Source organism: Heliangelus exortis, chromosome 1 (assembly GCF_036169615.1).
Source record: "Heliangelus exortis chromosome 1, bHelExo1.hap1, whole genome shotgun sequence".
Taxonomy (NCBI): Eukaryota; Metazoa; Chordata; class Aves; order Apodiformes; family Trochilidae; genus Heliangelus; species Heliangelus exortis.
This window is the reverse complement of record NC_092422.1, coordinates 27,756,051-27,773,429: the sequence shown is the minus strand read 5'-3', so window position 1 is coordinate 27,773,429 and position 17,379 is coordinate 27,756,051. Positions and strand designations below refer to the sequence as shown.

Sequence of the window (17,379 nt, the reverse complement as noted above, 5' to 3'; positions counted from 1 at the left end):
GCTCTACTGCTTATTGCTGAGGCTGGACAGGAAGGAGGTGTTTGATTATGTGAGCTTTGATTTTGGGGAAGGGGGTAAACTCATGATTGAGAAGCAAATGAAGAGGCAGAAGTTCAGAGTACTTTCCTTAACAGACACTTTTTCTTGATATTAGACTGATGAGAAATAGTTTTGGAAGGTTCCTACAGCTGGAACAGTGCTGTTCCAAGACAAATGAGTAAATTGCTGACACGAGTTAGTAGCAGCCCTCAAGTTCTTCCCACTGAACCTATCAGTGGCAAAGTGAGACAACCCTCTATAACACTGGTGTCTTTTTTTACTAAAAAAAAAAAAAAGGTAGATAACATTGCCCAGGTAGCTTAATACCTTTTAACCATTTCCTTTTTTTGGGGACACACACATAGAGTCTGATCCTCAGTCAGCTTTATTTCTTAGCAAGGCATGGTGAATACTTTAAGAGGGATTTGCTTGAGAGAGTACAACAGAAGGGCTATGGGAATGATTAAGGGACTGAAATACCTGCCTTAGGAAGAAAGGCTGAGGGACCTGGAGTTTTTTGTCTGGAGAGGAGAAGACTAAGGGGTAGAGGATCTAATTAATGTGTATAAATATATGAGGGCAAGGTGTCCAAGAAGGAAGGGATGACCTTCTCACTTGGCCCTGTGCAAGGACGAGGGGCAATGGATGATAGAGCACAGGCAGTTCCACAGGAATGGGAGGAAGAGTTTCTTTACTGTAAGGGTTACAGAGCTCTGGAACAGGCACTCTGGAGACTTTCAAGACCCATCTTGATGCATTTCTGAGTGACCTGCCCTAGTTTTGGTCCTGCTCTGGCGGGGGAGTTGGACTTGAATATTTTCAGAGGTCCCTAACAATCTGTCATTCTGTGATTCTAGCTTGACAAGCTGGTTGATTATCCTCCACATTTCATTCAGAAGTTTTGGTGGTCAGTGTTTTCCAAAAAATCCCACTGTACATGTTTATATGTGTAGTATCTGTGTGCTTGTAATATGTAATATGTTATGCATATGTAGATATATATACTACAGGTACATAAAGAGCAAATTCTTTGCCCTGAAATAGATATTTAGCATGAAATATGCTAGTTAGAAATTGGTATTGGAAATAATTATTTAAATATTCAAACCTCTAATCTTGAAGTTCTTAACATGTTACCATAGGAGGAAGTCTTCAGACAGCAAAATAATAGAGTGATTTAAATTATTTTTAGAGCTGAGAATCCCCTATTTTGGCTTTCAGATTATTTATGTATGTGGAGTCACCACAGAAATAGTCGAGTTCACATCTTCACCACTATACTAAATACTTCTCAGTTTTAGTTCTGATGCTTCTGTTTTTAAAAAGCATATGGCAGATTAAGTTCCTGCTTAATTTGTTTTTGCTTTGCTGTTGCAAAACAAGCCTCAAACTACATATGTTTCATGATCTTTTTCTTTAAAGAAAGAAAAATCCCCATTAAAAGCTGTTTAACACCATACATTGTTGTAACTCTTCTCACTGCTTTCCATATTATACTCTTTCCCTTTCCTTTATCTGTGTTTGGATTTCATGGGGTACAGAGTGCATGCCTGGCTGCTTCTGTTTTGGTTTGTGTTTTGTCAGGGTTTTTTTGTTTTTTTTTTTTTTTTAATGGGTTTGCATTTTTCTGTACTTCTTCTTTGATGCTGTTGAATTAGCAGATAGCTCTAATTTTCCTTTTGGAGATTCATTAAATTTTAGTTGACAATTACTCTTCCATCCTTCGGTGACTTTGCATCATTGAAGCGCATCAGAACTGTGTTCACTGGAACCAAGAGAACTCTGTGTATAATGCTGAAGTGTGCCAGCTTATGGAACTTGATTATCAAGCTGCATTTTTTCCAGGATTGATTAGTACTTTTGTGTAGCAACCATCACTGGAAAATATATAGTCAAAGTTATAAGGGACAGCCTGTATACAAAAAATCTGTTCCGTAAAATTTTTCAACTGTTTGATGCCTATGATTTTTTAAAAACAACACACACCAAAAAAAAACCTCCCCAAAAAACAAACAAACAAACAAAAACTGCTATGAGGATGTAAGTTTTGAGGCCTCAAGGTTAATAGACCCTTTCTGTATCTGAGTTAATATTTTTTGGTCAAAGAATGAAGTGTTGTCTTAGTTAAGTGTAAATTATCCTCTTGCATTTGAGATTAGAGTTTTCTCTAATGTATTTAAACTGTCTTTGATTGCAGATGCGTTGAAAGCTTGCTTTGAATTTCCAATAAGCAGCCATCATCCTCAGCAGAAAGTGAGGATTAAAAATTCTTTGGTATATAGTTACATATACTGTACTGCTTTTACTTAGCAGAAAGAAGCATCAGATCTATTGCACAATTTATACTACCATCCAAATGTATTTATTTTCATATTTGCTGTCTGAAAATAAATGTAGAAATGATTAAAGGCTGTTGTAGTTCATAGTTTTGCTACTTGTCTTCAGTCTGAAAATTCATGGAATGAAGTAGCCTCATAAAACTTCTCTGAGTAATCCTTCTCTTTTTCTCTAAAATGTCTGTTTTCATTTGTCTAATATGAATCCTGGATTAATTTTGGTCTCTCATACGGTAGATTCCTCCCAAGATACTTCAGCCAAGATTTCCCCTGTTGAATGAATCTCTTCAGAAGCTGACATTTGGGAGAATTGGATGACATGTGAAAATTGGATTTGAACTTGGTTAGTCACTGTAGGTTGCTAATATAGTCAGTGGGGAGGAATAAGCATATCCGGAAGATGATAACTTTCATGTTTGAGGAAGGTGACTAAAGATCTATATGGCTTTTTGTTTTGCTTTTTTTTTATGAGGAGAAGAGGTGCAAGTTTCCTGGAGCTATTTGTATTGAGGTAGGTCCATTCCTCTCTGCAGTCTGTTACAAGTGGGCTCAGTTCTGAGTCTTCATGCTCCTCTTTCAGGAAAGTTTGGAAGGTGAGAGTTACGCCCAAGTAGTGTCCTGGACTCAACGCATGTGCCTTGGTCCCCTTCTGTCCCCTCCTCTCTGCGGTGAGAGGCTTAATTCCCTGTAAGCCAGGACCTGAATGCCAGAGTCCACGATCTGTGAAGTCACACTTACTGCTCACATTCATTACCTCAGAAGACAGCTATTATACTCTCTCTGGAAGTTGTGACCAAAACCTAATTGCTTTCCAGTGTCGTATTTTTAACTACAGCAACTTCACTCTTAAAATATGAGAATCGCACACTTAGCAAACAAGGAATCTTAAGTACATCCCCTGCTAGCTGATGCCTGGGTTTTGTTCCCTGGTGATTAAAAGGTTTGTTTATTTATAACCGGGCAAAGTCCATCTAAACCTCTGCATGTTACAGAATTACATACTTTATAAAGTGTCCAGGACAACATTCTCTAGGAAGAAAAAGACTCAGGTTTACACACCACATCAAATATGGCCTAAGACTAATTTTAGAGGAGAAGATGTATGAGAGAGGATTGTGGTTGTAGAGATTGCTCCAACCAAGCCCTTGGTTCAGTACTGACTGAACCTTCCTATCTTGATCAAATTGATTATGTAGTCTTTAATTTTTCTTCCATTTCAGGTTTGTGTTGTCACACAGTATTTTGATGTACAAAGATGCCCAGACTGGCACAAAGCTTGGGTGTGTAGAGAACTTTATCAGGGGAAAAAGGCTTCTTTAGAAGGTGCTTTTGAAACTCCTAGCATTTTATTACCTTTAATGAAATGCTGTTTTGAATAACTAGAGAACACAGTTCTTCCTTTGGCACTTCTACACTTTTGTGTAGGAAGGTAGAAATTTAAGGTAGAAGTATTAAAGACACCCATCAGTCTTAAATATTAGGGGATTTTAATCACCAAAGAAGAATATGAGTTATCAGAAACAATGTTTGGAAATATGAAATTGATCTTCTAGTCCAGTCTGAAGTCTCTTTACTTTCAAACTCCATGTCTTGCATGTTTCTTAAATCTTCTAAGATCTTCACAAACTGGAAGTCCAAATTCAGTTACAGCTTGTTGATTTATATTTTATTCTTAATTGTTACAGTTGCTTTGCAGGAAGAGCTTAGGTTTAAAAGTTTATTTATAAATAAGTATTGTAACCTGCTGCATGGCTGGTGAAGTTCACCAGTAACCTGCTGTTCATAGAACTTACTGATTGCAGAGGATAGAAACAGACTCTTATGTCCTGCTTGCTGGGTCCTCTTTTTGTGCTTCAGAAGGGTGAAAGTAGTCAGGACAAGGGCCAAAAGTGCTCTGCCTCAGCTTACAGAGGGGGAATCAATTGTAGCTTTATGACCTTTCTGAAATAAATATTCAGTTGTTAGGCCAAAGGTTGGTCATGGCAGCTTTATAATGCTGATGTTCCTTTTTGGTGAATGCCCAACTGGTAGAACTTTCAGACATGTCCAGATATAACTGACAAAGAAATTCTTTTAAGTTCCAGTGACTTGCATCATCATTAACAAACCTCCTAGCTGTCTACCTCATTTTGTTCATCTTGGCTGGGTTTCATAATGTTTGTAAGATTTTATTTTAATTTGAATTTATCACCAAGTATTTTATTGAAGGAAAATACTAGCAAAGCTTTCTAATGATGGCATAAGACTTGGGGGTGTTTGAAATATGTGCTAAGTAGCAAACAAATTCTTCCTCTCTTCTCACCATTAAGATCTTCACAAGAGACTGGAACTATGTAGTCTTGCACAGGGATACACCACAGAATACCTATTTGCCATGAAATATTGTAGATGGCAACTGCTCCTACAGCTTGCAGGAACGATGCAGGAATTGTGAAGTAGGCACAGTTGAAGTACTGCTGAAAGCATCTTCAGTTTTGAGGCTTGATTGAAACAATTGAAAGGGAGTTTTGATCCACAAGTGTTGTGAATGAGGAAAATATTTAAAAAAATAATTATTTAAATACAATATCTGAAAAACTGGAACAAATCATATAAAAAAACCTTCAAAATGCCTGGCTTTCTTGCAACAATGCCACGTGTAGCACTTTACAGCACTTTTAGATTTTATTTATTGATTTAGAAATGAGGATTTTGATGCTCTCAACATTAAGCTAGCATCTTTAGCAACTGAGGGGGGGAGGAGGGTATTAATTGTAATTTTCTTTTCAGACAGTTTTTTTTAAATGACTTAGTTTTCCAAAATTAAACTGTCTTCTATCTTTCAGTGCATCTACTCACAGCTTCAATGGAAGTTTACTTCTTGATTCTGTTTAGAACTATAGCAAACAGACAAATTGACCAGGGAATGTGCCTACTGAGAGTAGTCCAGGCAAAACTTGAGCTTGAAGCTTTAGCTTGCTGTGCAGTACAAGCTCCCTCTCTCATCCAGTTTTGCTTAGCATTGTAAAACTGAAGTCCTGTGGACTTCAAAAACCAAATCATCATGAAATGAGAATAATCTGGTTGAAGTCTTCTGGTTAATGTGTCTAAACACTGGCTGGGACCAGATGCCTGAGAAAGTTCCAGAGTTCAATGACTGGGCCTCACACTACTTCCTTCTAATTCCCTGTAAACAAGGATTAATTTACAACTTTGAAGCACAGATGTTTGTTGCATTATCCAGATTCTTTGAAACACTTCTGCTACCCTTATTTTTATACTCTGAGGTAAAGATAGAATAGTAAGTTGCAAATTTTCTGTGTACTATCTGCTAACTACAGACTGTGTCAATGCTAATGAAACAGATTGGATTTGCTGTAAATGAGGCAAATAAAACATGGCTTAGCCAAGCTGTGAGAACTGAAAATGCAGAGGAAAAGGGACAAAACAGAAACAAATAGATCAAAAAATGTATGTGTGTATTAATAATAAAGAATGAGGTACACACACTTATGAAATATACACTGATTAACACACATGGACACCAGCAACTCTTGAACATATATCAGTGAACTATATTTTTACAAAACAAGGCTCCAAACAATTTTTTTTTTTTTCCCCACTCTGGTGATGAGCTTTCACATGAAGAGAAGGGGGAGAAACACATGAAGGTAGTAAGAATTAAGAAGAAAAATTATAAATAAAATCATTTCATCCACTAGGACAAAAATAAATCACCAGTTCTCAGGTCTCTCCAACTTGTCTTTCTACAAAAAGTAGCAAAAGCTTATTGAAATCTTTGGGTTTTGAACATCAATGCCACTGAACAGTCTGCTCTTCTTTCCATCTCCCAGTTTCCTGTCGCTTCTGGGGAAATTCTGTTGTCTTTGTGCATCTAGCATTGCAGTATCTTGTAGCAGTGGTTAAAAGAAGAAATGTTTGCTGATTTTGCTGTCTGTGAGCTGCCTTTTAGAAAAATGACACAGTTCCTTGTCTTTCCCTTGAAAATATACCTTAGGAGCATGACACTGAAAAGACAGATGCTTTCTCTCATTTTCTTTGAGAGGTGCTCCTACTATCTATCCTTGCTGAAATTGGTTGGATTATATGTGTTTGTTTTTATTTTTTAAATTCCAAAGATATAAATTGTAACTGCAATGTATTCTGTGGCATTTACTTAATTCTCTATAGATTTCCTCTCTAGTCCTTAAACCCAAGATTTAATAACCTTTACAGATATTTTCTGTTCTTCATAGATAAGTGTTGGTCTCCAGATAGGCAGCAGATAGATCCCTCTAGGTTATCAGTAAGTATTAACAGGTGCTATGGTAGGGAGTAGTGTAGTCATGAGAAATGTATAAATTGGAATTTGCTCAAATTTGGTGGAAAATAGAAGATTTTAGAGCTTTAATGATAAGAACATTGCATCCAGTTCAGGATGCATCGGGCAACATTCAGTATCTATAGGACACTTGCTTATAAGGATGAGAAGCCTGTTTTCTTCTGTCATTCGTAACAAAAACAGAGGATAGTTTAAAATAAAAAATAAAATTCTAACATTACTTTTCCTTAAATATCACCAATATGTTGTGTCCTTAGTCTGTCACAACAGACTGATGTTATATAGTAGAGAGCGCAACCTAAAGTTTTGAGAACCTTTTATTGGTTTTAGACAACATAAGTCAGGAGGGATAAAGACTTCAGAAGTATAAAAGATGGTGGAGATAGAAAAAAATCTTAAGAAGGATTACTTTATGGAAGAATTAGTTGGAAGTGACATTCTTCACAAGCACAAAATTCTTAAATTGTTTTAAATTGCCTGAGGCTTAAGACACTGTTTTTAATTCAGGTTTTATTACTGATGTGTCAGCTGTTCCTATTTAATAATCCTATGCTATAGCTGTTAAAGAGTTCTCTTGCATTTTTCCATTTAATCTGCTTTCTAAATGTTAGTGAGTTTGATTGTGGAAAAGAGCAGTTCATAGCCTCATTAGCATTGTTATGATATGAACAGCAGATTTTGAACACACACTCCATGAAAAAACGACTTGTGCTGCATTTGTAACTGACATCACCTTAGCTGGACCACAGATGTGATTCCATCTGGCAACTCCTGTGCTGCTAATGAATAACAATGTCCCACAGTCATGCAGTGTTTCTTGATCAGCAGCTTTTAGGGACATACAAATACTGCTCTACTGGTCCTGCAGACGGGGAAACTCTGGAGTAGGTGAGGTGAGAAACCCACAAATCCTGGTAAGTGCATCAGTGCCACAACAGAGTGAGCATCTTCAGTCTGGATCCACTTTTCCCTGTTGGCTGGACCACTTGTGGAGCCAGTCTAGAAGGAAGGATTTTCCTTGTAACAAAAGACTGTACATGGGTGGGAAAGCAGAGAGTAAATGTTTTCAATCATAAGATGATACTGTGTTTGAATAGTGGGTACTTGTAGCCTAGAAAGCTTTTAGTTGGTAGAGAATTGCATGATGATCAAACATTAGGAATATGGCTTGAAGTTAAAATGGCAGAAAGTTACTGTCTTGTAATAAGTAAGCTGTAGGTTTGTAAGGTTTCTTTACATAGGAATATGTGTGTACATTTGCTTATTAACTTTGAAGCCAACATTTAATCACTAATCTCATGTTGTTGCATTCCACGTGTGAAGTTGTTACAAAGCAGTTTTGTGTAGCTCCTCTGTTTATGGTTTAGGACTCAAAACCAGAGTGATGCGTGTGTGATATTTGAAGTAATTTCTTACAGAAGGGAGAGATGCGTTTTTTGCCTTCTGTACCCTCATCTGTGGGAAGACAGCTCTACCCAGTGGGCCCCTGGTATTGTAGAGATTAAAGACTGCAAATATGAGATTGCCAGAAACTGATACTGGTTGTTTTCAAGTCAGCTTTTCAGTTGAGGCTAATAGAGGGAAACCATCTTTGTCAGTCATTTGAAATGTCCTAAATATTAATATTGAATAAAATGTATTTCTGGCTATAGTATTATTTAGGGCAGACGTATGTAAATTATAGAGCAAAAATAGGAAGCACCCTTCTTTTAATGCCTCTTTATGTATGTAATAAATACACGGTGTAACACAGTATTTAAGAAAAAGTGCAGTAGAATCCAGCTGATGATTTCTTTGTGTATATTTTTATTCTCTTAGAACGTGGTGGCTTTTTTCTCCTCCCTCCTTTCCTATTTGCAAACTGAAGTCATGAGCTGCATCATAGATTTAAGTATAAAGTCAGAACTTGGTTCATTCCGAGCTAGTGTATCCTATCTGGGAATCAGGAGGCTAAATTAAAAATGCAGTTATAAAAAGGATTATATTTGGAAGCTTTGTTCTCTTAAACCCAAACCTTCTGTTGACTGACGTTAGATGATCCAGAAGCAGATGCTGCAGCAGCTATTTGTTGATTTAGTTGCTATGGTGACATGATACATTCGTGTACAGCAGGAAGCTCACTGTACGTTGGCTAATTTGATAGGAAGGAAGGCTTGAGGTAGGTATTGCTGACTATATTGTTAATTGATCCTACCTTTCACATCCTGCCTCCACATGCTTAGTGGATGCACAGCTACAGAGGAAGGTGAAGGGGGATCCTCTGGTGTGGCGTTTGGGTTAAGGTGCCCTGGTAAAAGAAGGGGGAGGCAGTGCTCAATGCATCTCTGAAGATTACCTCAGTATTAAGTGAATGGAACGGATTGGAGCAGCCGGAGTGGTGACTTGAATCTTCCTTCATCCTTTGTCACTGTGGTAGCACCAGTTGAATGAGAGAAATAAAAGGATGCGAGCAACAGTAAGTTAAAGGGCTAAGGCTTTGAAATGGGTTGTGAGATAAAGCATGTCACTAATTACCATCTTGATTGAAGCTATTAGTGGAGAAAAGTCTGATCTTTCTGAATATGTGCCCTAATGACAGAGCATAAATGTGGCTGTGCCTGGAAGTTGTGTTGTATTACACTCACCCTTTTTCAGAAATAAAACCTTGTGAAATCTCATTGCAGACAGACTGTTAAAGATACAGTGTACATCTTAGAAAGGGCTTGGGCATACCCACCTCTTAACAGGTTTAGTTGAGTGGTTTGAAAATTCTTGAAGTCAAAATGACCAAAAGCATTAGCTACAGTGTTTTCCTAAATCTATAAAATATTCAAAGATTAACTTACATTTGTCCTTATGGCTAAGAATACTTCTCATCGGTGTTGCTGAGCTAATTTCAGTTGCAGCTTTTTTTAGACAAACGACTGCTGTCTCTTTATGTTGATGTATGTTACTACTGCATTAATATATAATTTTAGTGAAGTCTTTCCATTATTTGTGCTTTTTGCTGACAGTCATTTGCTACTGACTCAGCATGAATATTGAAATGCTAAATATAGATGTTTTCAGTTTAATAAGAAACAAAAAGAAAACCAAACAACCTCAGCTCTGAAGCTCTTTTGTAGTAAAACATCTCGGAAAAGAACATTGGTTTTGCTAGAATAGAAACGGATTTTTATTTGATTATCTTTAAATTACGGTTTCAGATGTCCAGGGAAATGTTTTGGAACACTTTACCTTCTTGGTTTCTAGGAAGTTTGTGTGAAAGAAAAAAACAAAATGCCCTACAACCCCAAAAACCACACACATCCCCAAAACAGCTCCAGAAGGGGGAAAAAACAGAATTGTGCTTTCTAGTAGCACTGTTTTGCTACAGCCTGCAACCTTTCCTGGTGTACATGAATAGTCTCTTATTTAGAAAGTAATTTTGGTTATTTAATTTCACTGTATTTCATAGTTGTAATAAAATCTACCTTTATTTCTTCAGATTATATATGAATATATCATTGGATAAAATCAATCTAACACGTCCTAACTTTTTGCCTTTCCCTTGCTTTTTGCCTTCTTAATTGCTCACATTTTTCAGGATTTTAGTGTGAATGCTAGGCTATGAATTGGTTGCTTCTGCTAAAGGATTGCTTTTTTCCCATTATGATATATTTAGTGGTAGATTTATCAGCATTCTTGTTATACATATTCAGAGGCTTTTAACTCAGTTGGAAAATTTGTCCCGGATTTCACTCATTCTGGAAAAATATGTAAATTCAACAAGCGTAACTAAGCTCTTTTAGAGGAATATATCGAGTAACCCATTCAGTTCCTCTCTCCTTCAGGAGGAGGTGGGGGATGGCTGGAGAGAGGGAAGGATTCCCAATATCCCTTTACACTGAAATTCAATCCAGTTCCTTTGGTTTTCTTGCCTTTGTGGCAGTAGATGGTGTTAGCCTGGGGACAGAACAGAGCTCCAGTTCTCACGTGGGCTTATCCTTTAACTTCACACATGACACTAAGGATTTAATGTATTTTGGCTTTTTTTAGCCTCAGTCAGGATTTAAAAACTTAACCTTTTTCTTTGCCACTACAGAAGGCTGATAGTTCTTGATACTGAAGGTTCTATTTGAGAGCTGAGATGTTTCAGAGAGATAGAAAGAGCTTGATGTCTATAGATTTATCTTTTAAGCAAATACAAAAATATTTCTCACATATCCCAGAAATGCTAAAATGAGTTTGTCTTTCAGCTAAGACTTTGCTGGTTAGAAATAAACCTGTAGGTATTAGGAAAACTAAATATTTTTAAAGTATGATGGATATTCAGTAGCTAATAACTTCTGCAGACAAAGAAGCTTTTAGGTATAAAAGCATTTATTTGGGCAATGCAATTTTTTACCTGCCACAAAAAATTGAAAAATGTGTATTCATATACATATATGTATATGAAAAATATGTATGAATACCAAACTTATAAACAAAATTTTATTGCATCTGAATTAAATTTTGGTATTTGTGCTGTCTTAGCCAGTCATGTAGAAATACAGTTTATTTTAAATGTGGCTGTAAAGTGTATAATACTTAGATAATCCTTATGGGGTATGGTTAAGCTAGGCTGCCTTCCATAAACCTTCAAATCTGCAGAAATTTCCTCAAACTAGGGTAGGTCTTCAAACCTCTATGGAAGACTGTGGAGTAGATTAGGAACTGCCTTAATTCTGGGTTTGTTTTGTGCCTGGATGAATGATCATCTAGTATACCTCTAGATGAAGTATATTTAGTCTTCTAAACAATCATTTGTTGTTTAGATATTTTACTTCAGACTAAGTTTAAACTTCTATAACCTAAACAAATTAAAAATGTTATCTCTGTCTATGTTACACTGGCAGTAATATTTTGCGTATGTAGTTTCTTCAAATGCAGTCTCTTTTGCCTTACAGATCCACTGCATATATGAATTCAATAGAATTGGCAAAAAATTTTTAAGGCTCTGTTTTTTGGCTGGCTGTGTTGTGTATTTGTGTATTTGGGGAGGGAGCGTTGTTCTTTAGCATTGGAGTTTTATTCAGAGAGCTGCTTTTGCACATCTATGGATATAATGGTGAGCAAAAGAAAAATGTGCCAAACTTCCTAGGAGACATCTTTTATTAAGTTAGTTTTTAGAGCTCATTGACTTATTTCAGGTTTTACTTAATGGCTTTCTTCCCTCTGTAGGGACATAAACAGTCCTGTCTTCTACTTGTATTTACAGTTTCTGCCATGGAAAGATGTTGTCTTAAAATGAAGCATTTGATCTACATTCTGGTAGATCAGTCCTTAACTACTATTTTTTTATCCCTGCTGTGCAGGTTTATCAGGATGAATCCAGTTTTTATACTGGTACTTCACAATACTGTCCATAGGTTGTTTTTTTCGTCTTGCTTACTCACCACCTGATCAAGAACTGTCATTAATTGTGCAATCCTATTTATAATTTTGTTTTGTTTGTTTTGTTTTGTGACTGAGAGCACTGGGAAAACTTTTCCCTGCATATTGTACTGTAAATAAGCATTTGTGGTACCACAAGTCTGATGCTGTCTTTCTTCCCATCAGCTTGCTAAAATTAGCTTGAAATTCAGCAATCTGATAATAAATACATCACCACTACTGTTAGTATGACAGAAGTGGAAGCAGAGATGCTTGTAGAAGTGTGGATCTCACTGAGAGAATGAGGAGTCATTTCTAATTGTTATTTCAGTGGAGTTAATGTGGTTTTTTGCCTTAATTATAGAATCATAGATTTATTTTGATTAGTGAGAAGATGAGCAGATTCTAAGCAGGATTAGCTAACTTGGTGTTTTAAATTCCATTTTGTCCCTCACTGTGCTCTGTGAATATCTGCACAGATATTCATCTGGCAGAAGTAAATTGTTAATCTGTTTCAAGTATTCTGTACCAATAAAGACAAGGATTAGTAACATATAAATGAGCTGGGTTTTTATGATTGCCATTCTGCATTTAAGACTGGACGGATGGAGTAAGAACCTCTAAGAATCTTATTTTGGCTTCTGCAGCCTCTGCTTCATGCTGATAAAAGTTGCTTATAGACCAAATGTTAACGTTTGGCCTTAAGCTTTCTCTTTTTTTGGAACAGCCCTCTGAATCAAGGTGGCTGTACCTCTGCCTTGCACAGATGTCATTTCCACCTTTTGGGTTGGGGTTTTTTTTCTTTTAAAATTTTTTCTGACTCCAGCTATTTTTATAAAATTTATTTTTTCAGTATTAGAAGTAAGCTAAAGACTTTAAACATCCATCTCCTTTCCTGGTTCAGTCTGCAGAAACATCCCATAGTTTCTGTTGCAGACAGTGAAGAACTTATTGAATAGAAATAAGAAACATTGAGTAGTCTCCTGTTTGAATATTTATACTGCCTTTGACTCTTTAGAGGCAAAATCAGAGTATTTTCTCATTCTACTCACACTGATGTAGTAATGCTAAATCATACACGAGATCTTCACCTTAAGTTATTGTTAAATTATCATTACATCTGTTGAAAGTAGTGTGTCCAAATCAGTGTTATGTATTTCTGTGGGATGTGATCATACTACCTGAGCTATAATAAAATTATATTTTAATTTGGAATTCTTTGAGGAAAGAAGTAAAGAAGTCTTATATGGAATCATAATTTGAGTGTGTTTACCATATCAATCCAGCTCAAATTATGATTGAGGTGAAAACAGATTTTCAAAGCTAATTAAGAGCATGTCCTTTAAATAGTCCTTCAAACAAGCAAAGGGCTGTAATGCTTCTCCAGGCTGCTATTAGGCATTTTTTATATATTTGTAACTTAAGTGTACCCAAGAATGTTCTGAGAGTCTGAGATTAAGTGTCATGGAAGAAGTCAGTCCTAGTAAGCTGTCTTCCTCTAAAAAGAGTGCCTGTGTGCAGGCTGCCTGGATAAGAGTGTGCTAAGGATGTGTTTCCAGTATTATCTGGGAGAATCACAGAATCATAGAATTGGCTGGGTAGGAAGGGACCTCAGAGATCATCAAGTCCAACCCTTGATCCACTCCCGCTGCAGTTCCCAGCCCATGGCACTGAGTGCCACATCCAGTCTCTTTTTAAATGTCTCCAGGAATGGAGAATCCACCACTTCCCTGGGCAGCCCATTCCAATGTCTGATCACCCTCTCGGTAAAGAATTTCTTCCTAATATCCAAACTAAACCTCCCCCGGCACAACTTGAGACCGTGCCCTCTTGTCTTGCTGAGAGTTGCCTGGGAAAAGAGACCAACCCCCCCCTGGCTACCCCCTCCTTTCAGGGAGTTGTAGAGAGTGATGAGGTCTCCCCTGAGCCTCCTCTTCTCCAGGCTGAACAGCCCCAGCTCCCTCAGCCTCTCCTCATAGGATCTGTGCTCGAGTCCCTTCACCAGCCGGGTTGCCCTCCTTTGGACCTGCTCCAGGACCTCAATCTCCTTCCTGAACTGAGGGGCCCAGAACTGGACACAGGACTCGAGGTGTGGCCTCACCAGCGCTGAGTACAGGGGCAGAATCACTTCCTTGGACCTGCTGGCCATGCTGTTCCTGATACAGGCCAGGATGCCATTGGCCTTCTTGGCCACCTGGGCACACTGCTGGCTCATGTTCAGCTTCCTGTCAATCCAGACTCCCAGGTCCCTTTCTGCCTGGCTGCTCTCAGCCACTCTGTGCCCAGCCTGGAGCTCCCCATGGGGTTGTTGTGGCCAAAGTGCAGGACCCGGCACTGGGCCGTGTTGAACCTCATCCCGAAGATTGCTCATGGGCCATTGTTGTCCTCAGGACTACTGTAACATCATTCATCATTGCAGGTGATATTCCAGCACCTGGGAATTTTCCTGAGCAGTGCTCACTTTGCAAATAGACACGTGGGTTTAGGTACAACTGATGTGGCCAAGGGCATGAAGCAGTTCTAGGAGAGATTAGAAATATTAGTTCCCCTCAGTTTGCAGAGGCTGGGGACAAGATGAGAGAAATTCCCAAGGCTTAAAAAAACACTGCAGAAGGTTGAACTGTTGTTCAACAAATCCCATAGCTCAGGGGATATTTAATTAGAAGGAGATGTTTTTAAAACGGCTAAAAAGTGAATTTCAGGAATATGCTGCCATAGGAAGTTGTGGAAGCAATTCCGAGTGTAAATGAACTCAAAGAGTTTAAGCAAACTCATGGACAGGAGAGATGAACTGTAGAACATGGTCTGGCTCACTTGCTCTTAAGCAGCATTTTAACCAATACATTAGAGACAAAGTGCTGGGCTAGATGAATTGCTGACCTGGACTGCTGACCCAGGCCACGAGGACATTTCTTATGTTTTTACTTGTCTTCAGCATCTGCCTGAGTTTAAACAGCATTTTCAGGAAACACATACTGAGATTTCTAATAAGTCCTGTGATTCAGTTTTCCTAAGAAGCTGATCTTTGCCAATCTGGACTATACATCTTCACCTGAGAGTGGGTAAACAGTTAAGTAAATGTTTTAAAGTCAGGAAAAAAAGAGTATTCCTTGCTAAGAAGAGGGCTTAATGAATATTAGTCCTTTTTGCAATGCCTTTCTATGTTTTTAAAATGGATTTTTAAATATTGTGCTAAGAAGAAACCTCTATAATCCATACCTATTTAATTAAACTACTACAAAGCTTAGTATGTTTAATCTGGATTTATCTTCTAAAGTATCCTTTGTGGAATAAAATAAGTATCATTGAAAAGAAATACATTTTGCTGTTAAATCAGACATTTTTTGGCAACTGCTCTTTTGGATATTTCAAACTTAAACCATACAGGCCAGTCATTTTGTTTTATTTATGAAATAATTTTTTTAAAGATAAGTCTGTAGCTGTTCTTCTGTACTGTCAACCTTTATGCTTATTTCTGGAAAGAGATTCTGTACTGTTTTTCATCAGGAACTGTACTGAGGTCATGTAGTTCATTATTAAATAACTGTTTAAAGGAAACAATTCATAGTCCCAGTGGAAATTACATAAAATTAGTTGTTGACCTAATACTCCCATTTCTTAATAGTAATGCCTTTATATTTTTTGAACTTGAGACAATAATATTTTGAGTCAAAGTTGTGTTAGCACTGAGAAATTACACTTTTAAATTTTATTAGGTTCTGTTATCATTGGTTATGGTTTAGAATTGCTTGTAGGATTCTAGAGCCTGTATGATGGCCTCAGTGTCTGATGTTTGCATTGTTTTACGAAGTCCCTAATTAGCATTTTGTCAGTGTAGGAAGAGAAATGGCATTTGAAAAGTGGCCATGTTAAACGTTCCTCCCTCTCAGACTGACACATCACAAATGAGGTTTTTCAGATTATCATAATTATCTTAGAGGAGCAGGCAATGGAAATCTGGAGAGACTGATGTATATTTACCCTTTGCATAGCAGGGCTTTAGATGCTGAGAGTAAAGCAACAGGATTTGTCTCAAAAAGATTGAGGCTGAACCATCAGATTTTTCCAAAGCTTTTCAGTAAATTCCAGCCAATGAGACTGCTTTGCCCAGAAGAGGAAGGAGATCAAGGTCTGGAATATTCAGTGTGAAAGATGAGGGCCTTGCTTTTCGTAAGTACTGATGTCAGTTCATGAAGTAGCATTTTGGACAAGGAGATGTGCAAGCCTGCAGAAAGCTACCTAGAATAAGATGAAAGAGCTCTGAATACTGAGCAATCTGTGGATTTTATTTCACCAACACGATGCTGTGAAAGATCCATGTTACCTTTTCCTTTAGAGAAATTTTCTTGGATCTTTGATCGTGTGCAGCAAACATTTATTAGACAAGAGGGAATCTCTATGAGTGATTGTCTTTGGTAACATCTCTTCTGACCAGAGAAGTATCAATCTCTCTTATTCTGTGTGTAGCTTTAATTTTTCTTATTTCAAATTAGATCCACTGAGGTGATGAATAAATATCAGAAATGTCCATGAGGTTCAGCAGCAGTTAGGGCTGGTCATGGTTTCACACATTGTCCAACACAAAGAGTTCCAAAGCCAGCAGTTCTTGAAATTTCTGAAATTATTTCGGTCCTGATTCAGCTTTAGTTTTGTCACGTTTGACAACAAACAGAGCTTATCTTGGAGCTGTTGTAAAAGCCAGTGAAATAAATAAAGGGGCATCAAGTAGACTAAAAGTCCATTGACAAAAATGCTCTATTTCTTGTTCCTGGAAACCCAGTATCTAATTAAACTGCAAGAAGTCAGTGAGTTTCCCCACCCTTTTGAGTGGAAGTCAGAGATATGAAAATCTGATGGCATCCCAAATGTCAGAGACTCCATCATGAGACCTGTTCCTTCTGACACAACTGCTACTGAACAGATCCCCCTCTCCATGGTTGCCATGCTGAGCCTTTATCTTCTCAGAGGAGCTGTGAAAGTGAACAATGAAGATTCTCACACAGGACAAACCACTAAAAAAAAAATAATCAGGAGGCATAGAATCATAGAATCATAGAATTAGCTGGGTTGGAAGGGACCTCAGAGATCATCAAGTCCAACCCTTGACCCACCGGTGCGGTTGCTAGACCATGGCACTGAGTGCCACATCCAGTCTCTTTTTAAACGTCTCCAGGGACGGAGAATCCACCACCTCACCGGGCAGCCCATTCCAATGTCTGATCACCCTCTCCGTAAAGAAATTCTTTCTAATATCTAACCTAAATCTCCCCTGGCACAACTTAAGACTGTGTCCTCTTGTCTTGTTGAAAG

General features: G+C 37.7%; 1 protein-coding gene across 10 annotated transcripts in view; it reads left to right on the top strand.

The window, feature by feature from the left end:
• FNDC3A (fibronectin type III domain containing 3A) overlaps positions 1-17,379 on the top strand; it is a 124,105-nt gene that overhangs the window by 23,870 nt on the left and 82,856 nt on the right. The window contains exon 1 of one of the 10 annotated variants that reach the window (XM_071739142.1): positions 8,805-8,854. The exons of 7 other annotated variants lie outside the window; for them this stretch is intronic. Coding sequence is in view for 2 of the 3 variants with exons in the window: in XM_071739134.1 (XP_071595235.1) it covers positions 9,140-9,151 (12 nt within the window). In the remaining variant the exon portion in view is untranslated. 2 more of the 10 variants (XM_071739134.1, XM_071739127.1) reach the window with 2 other exon arrangements.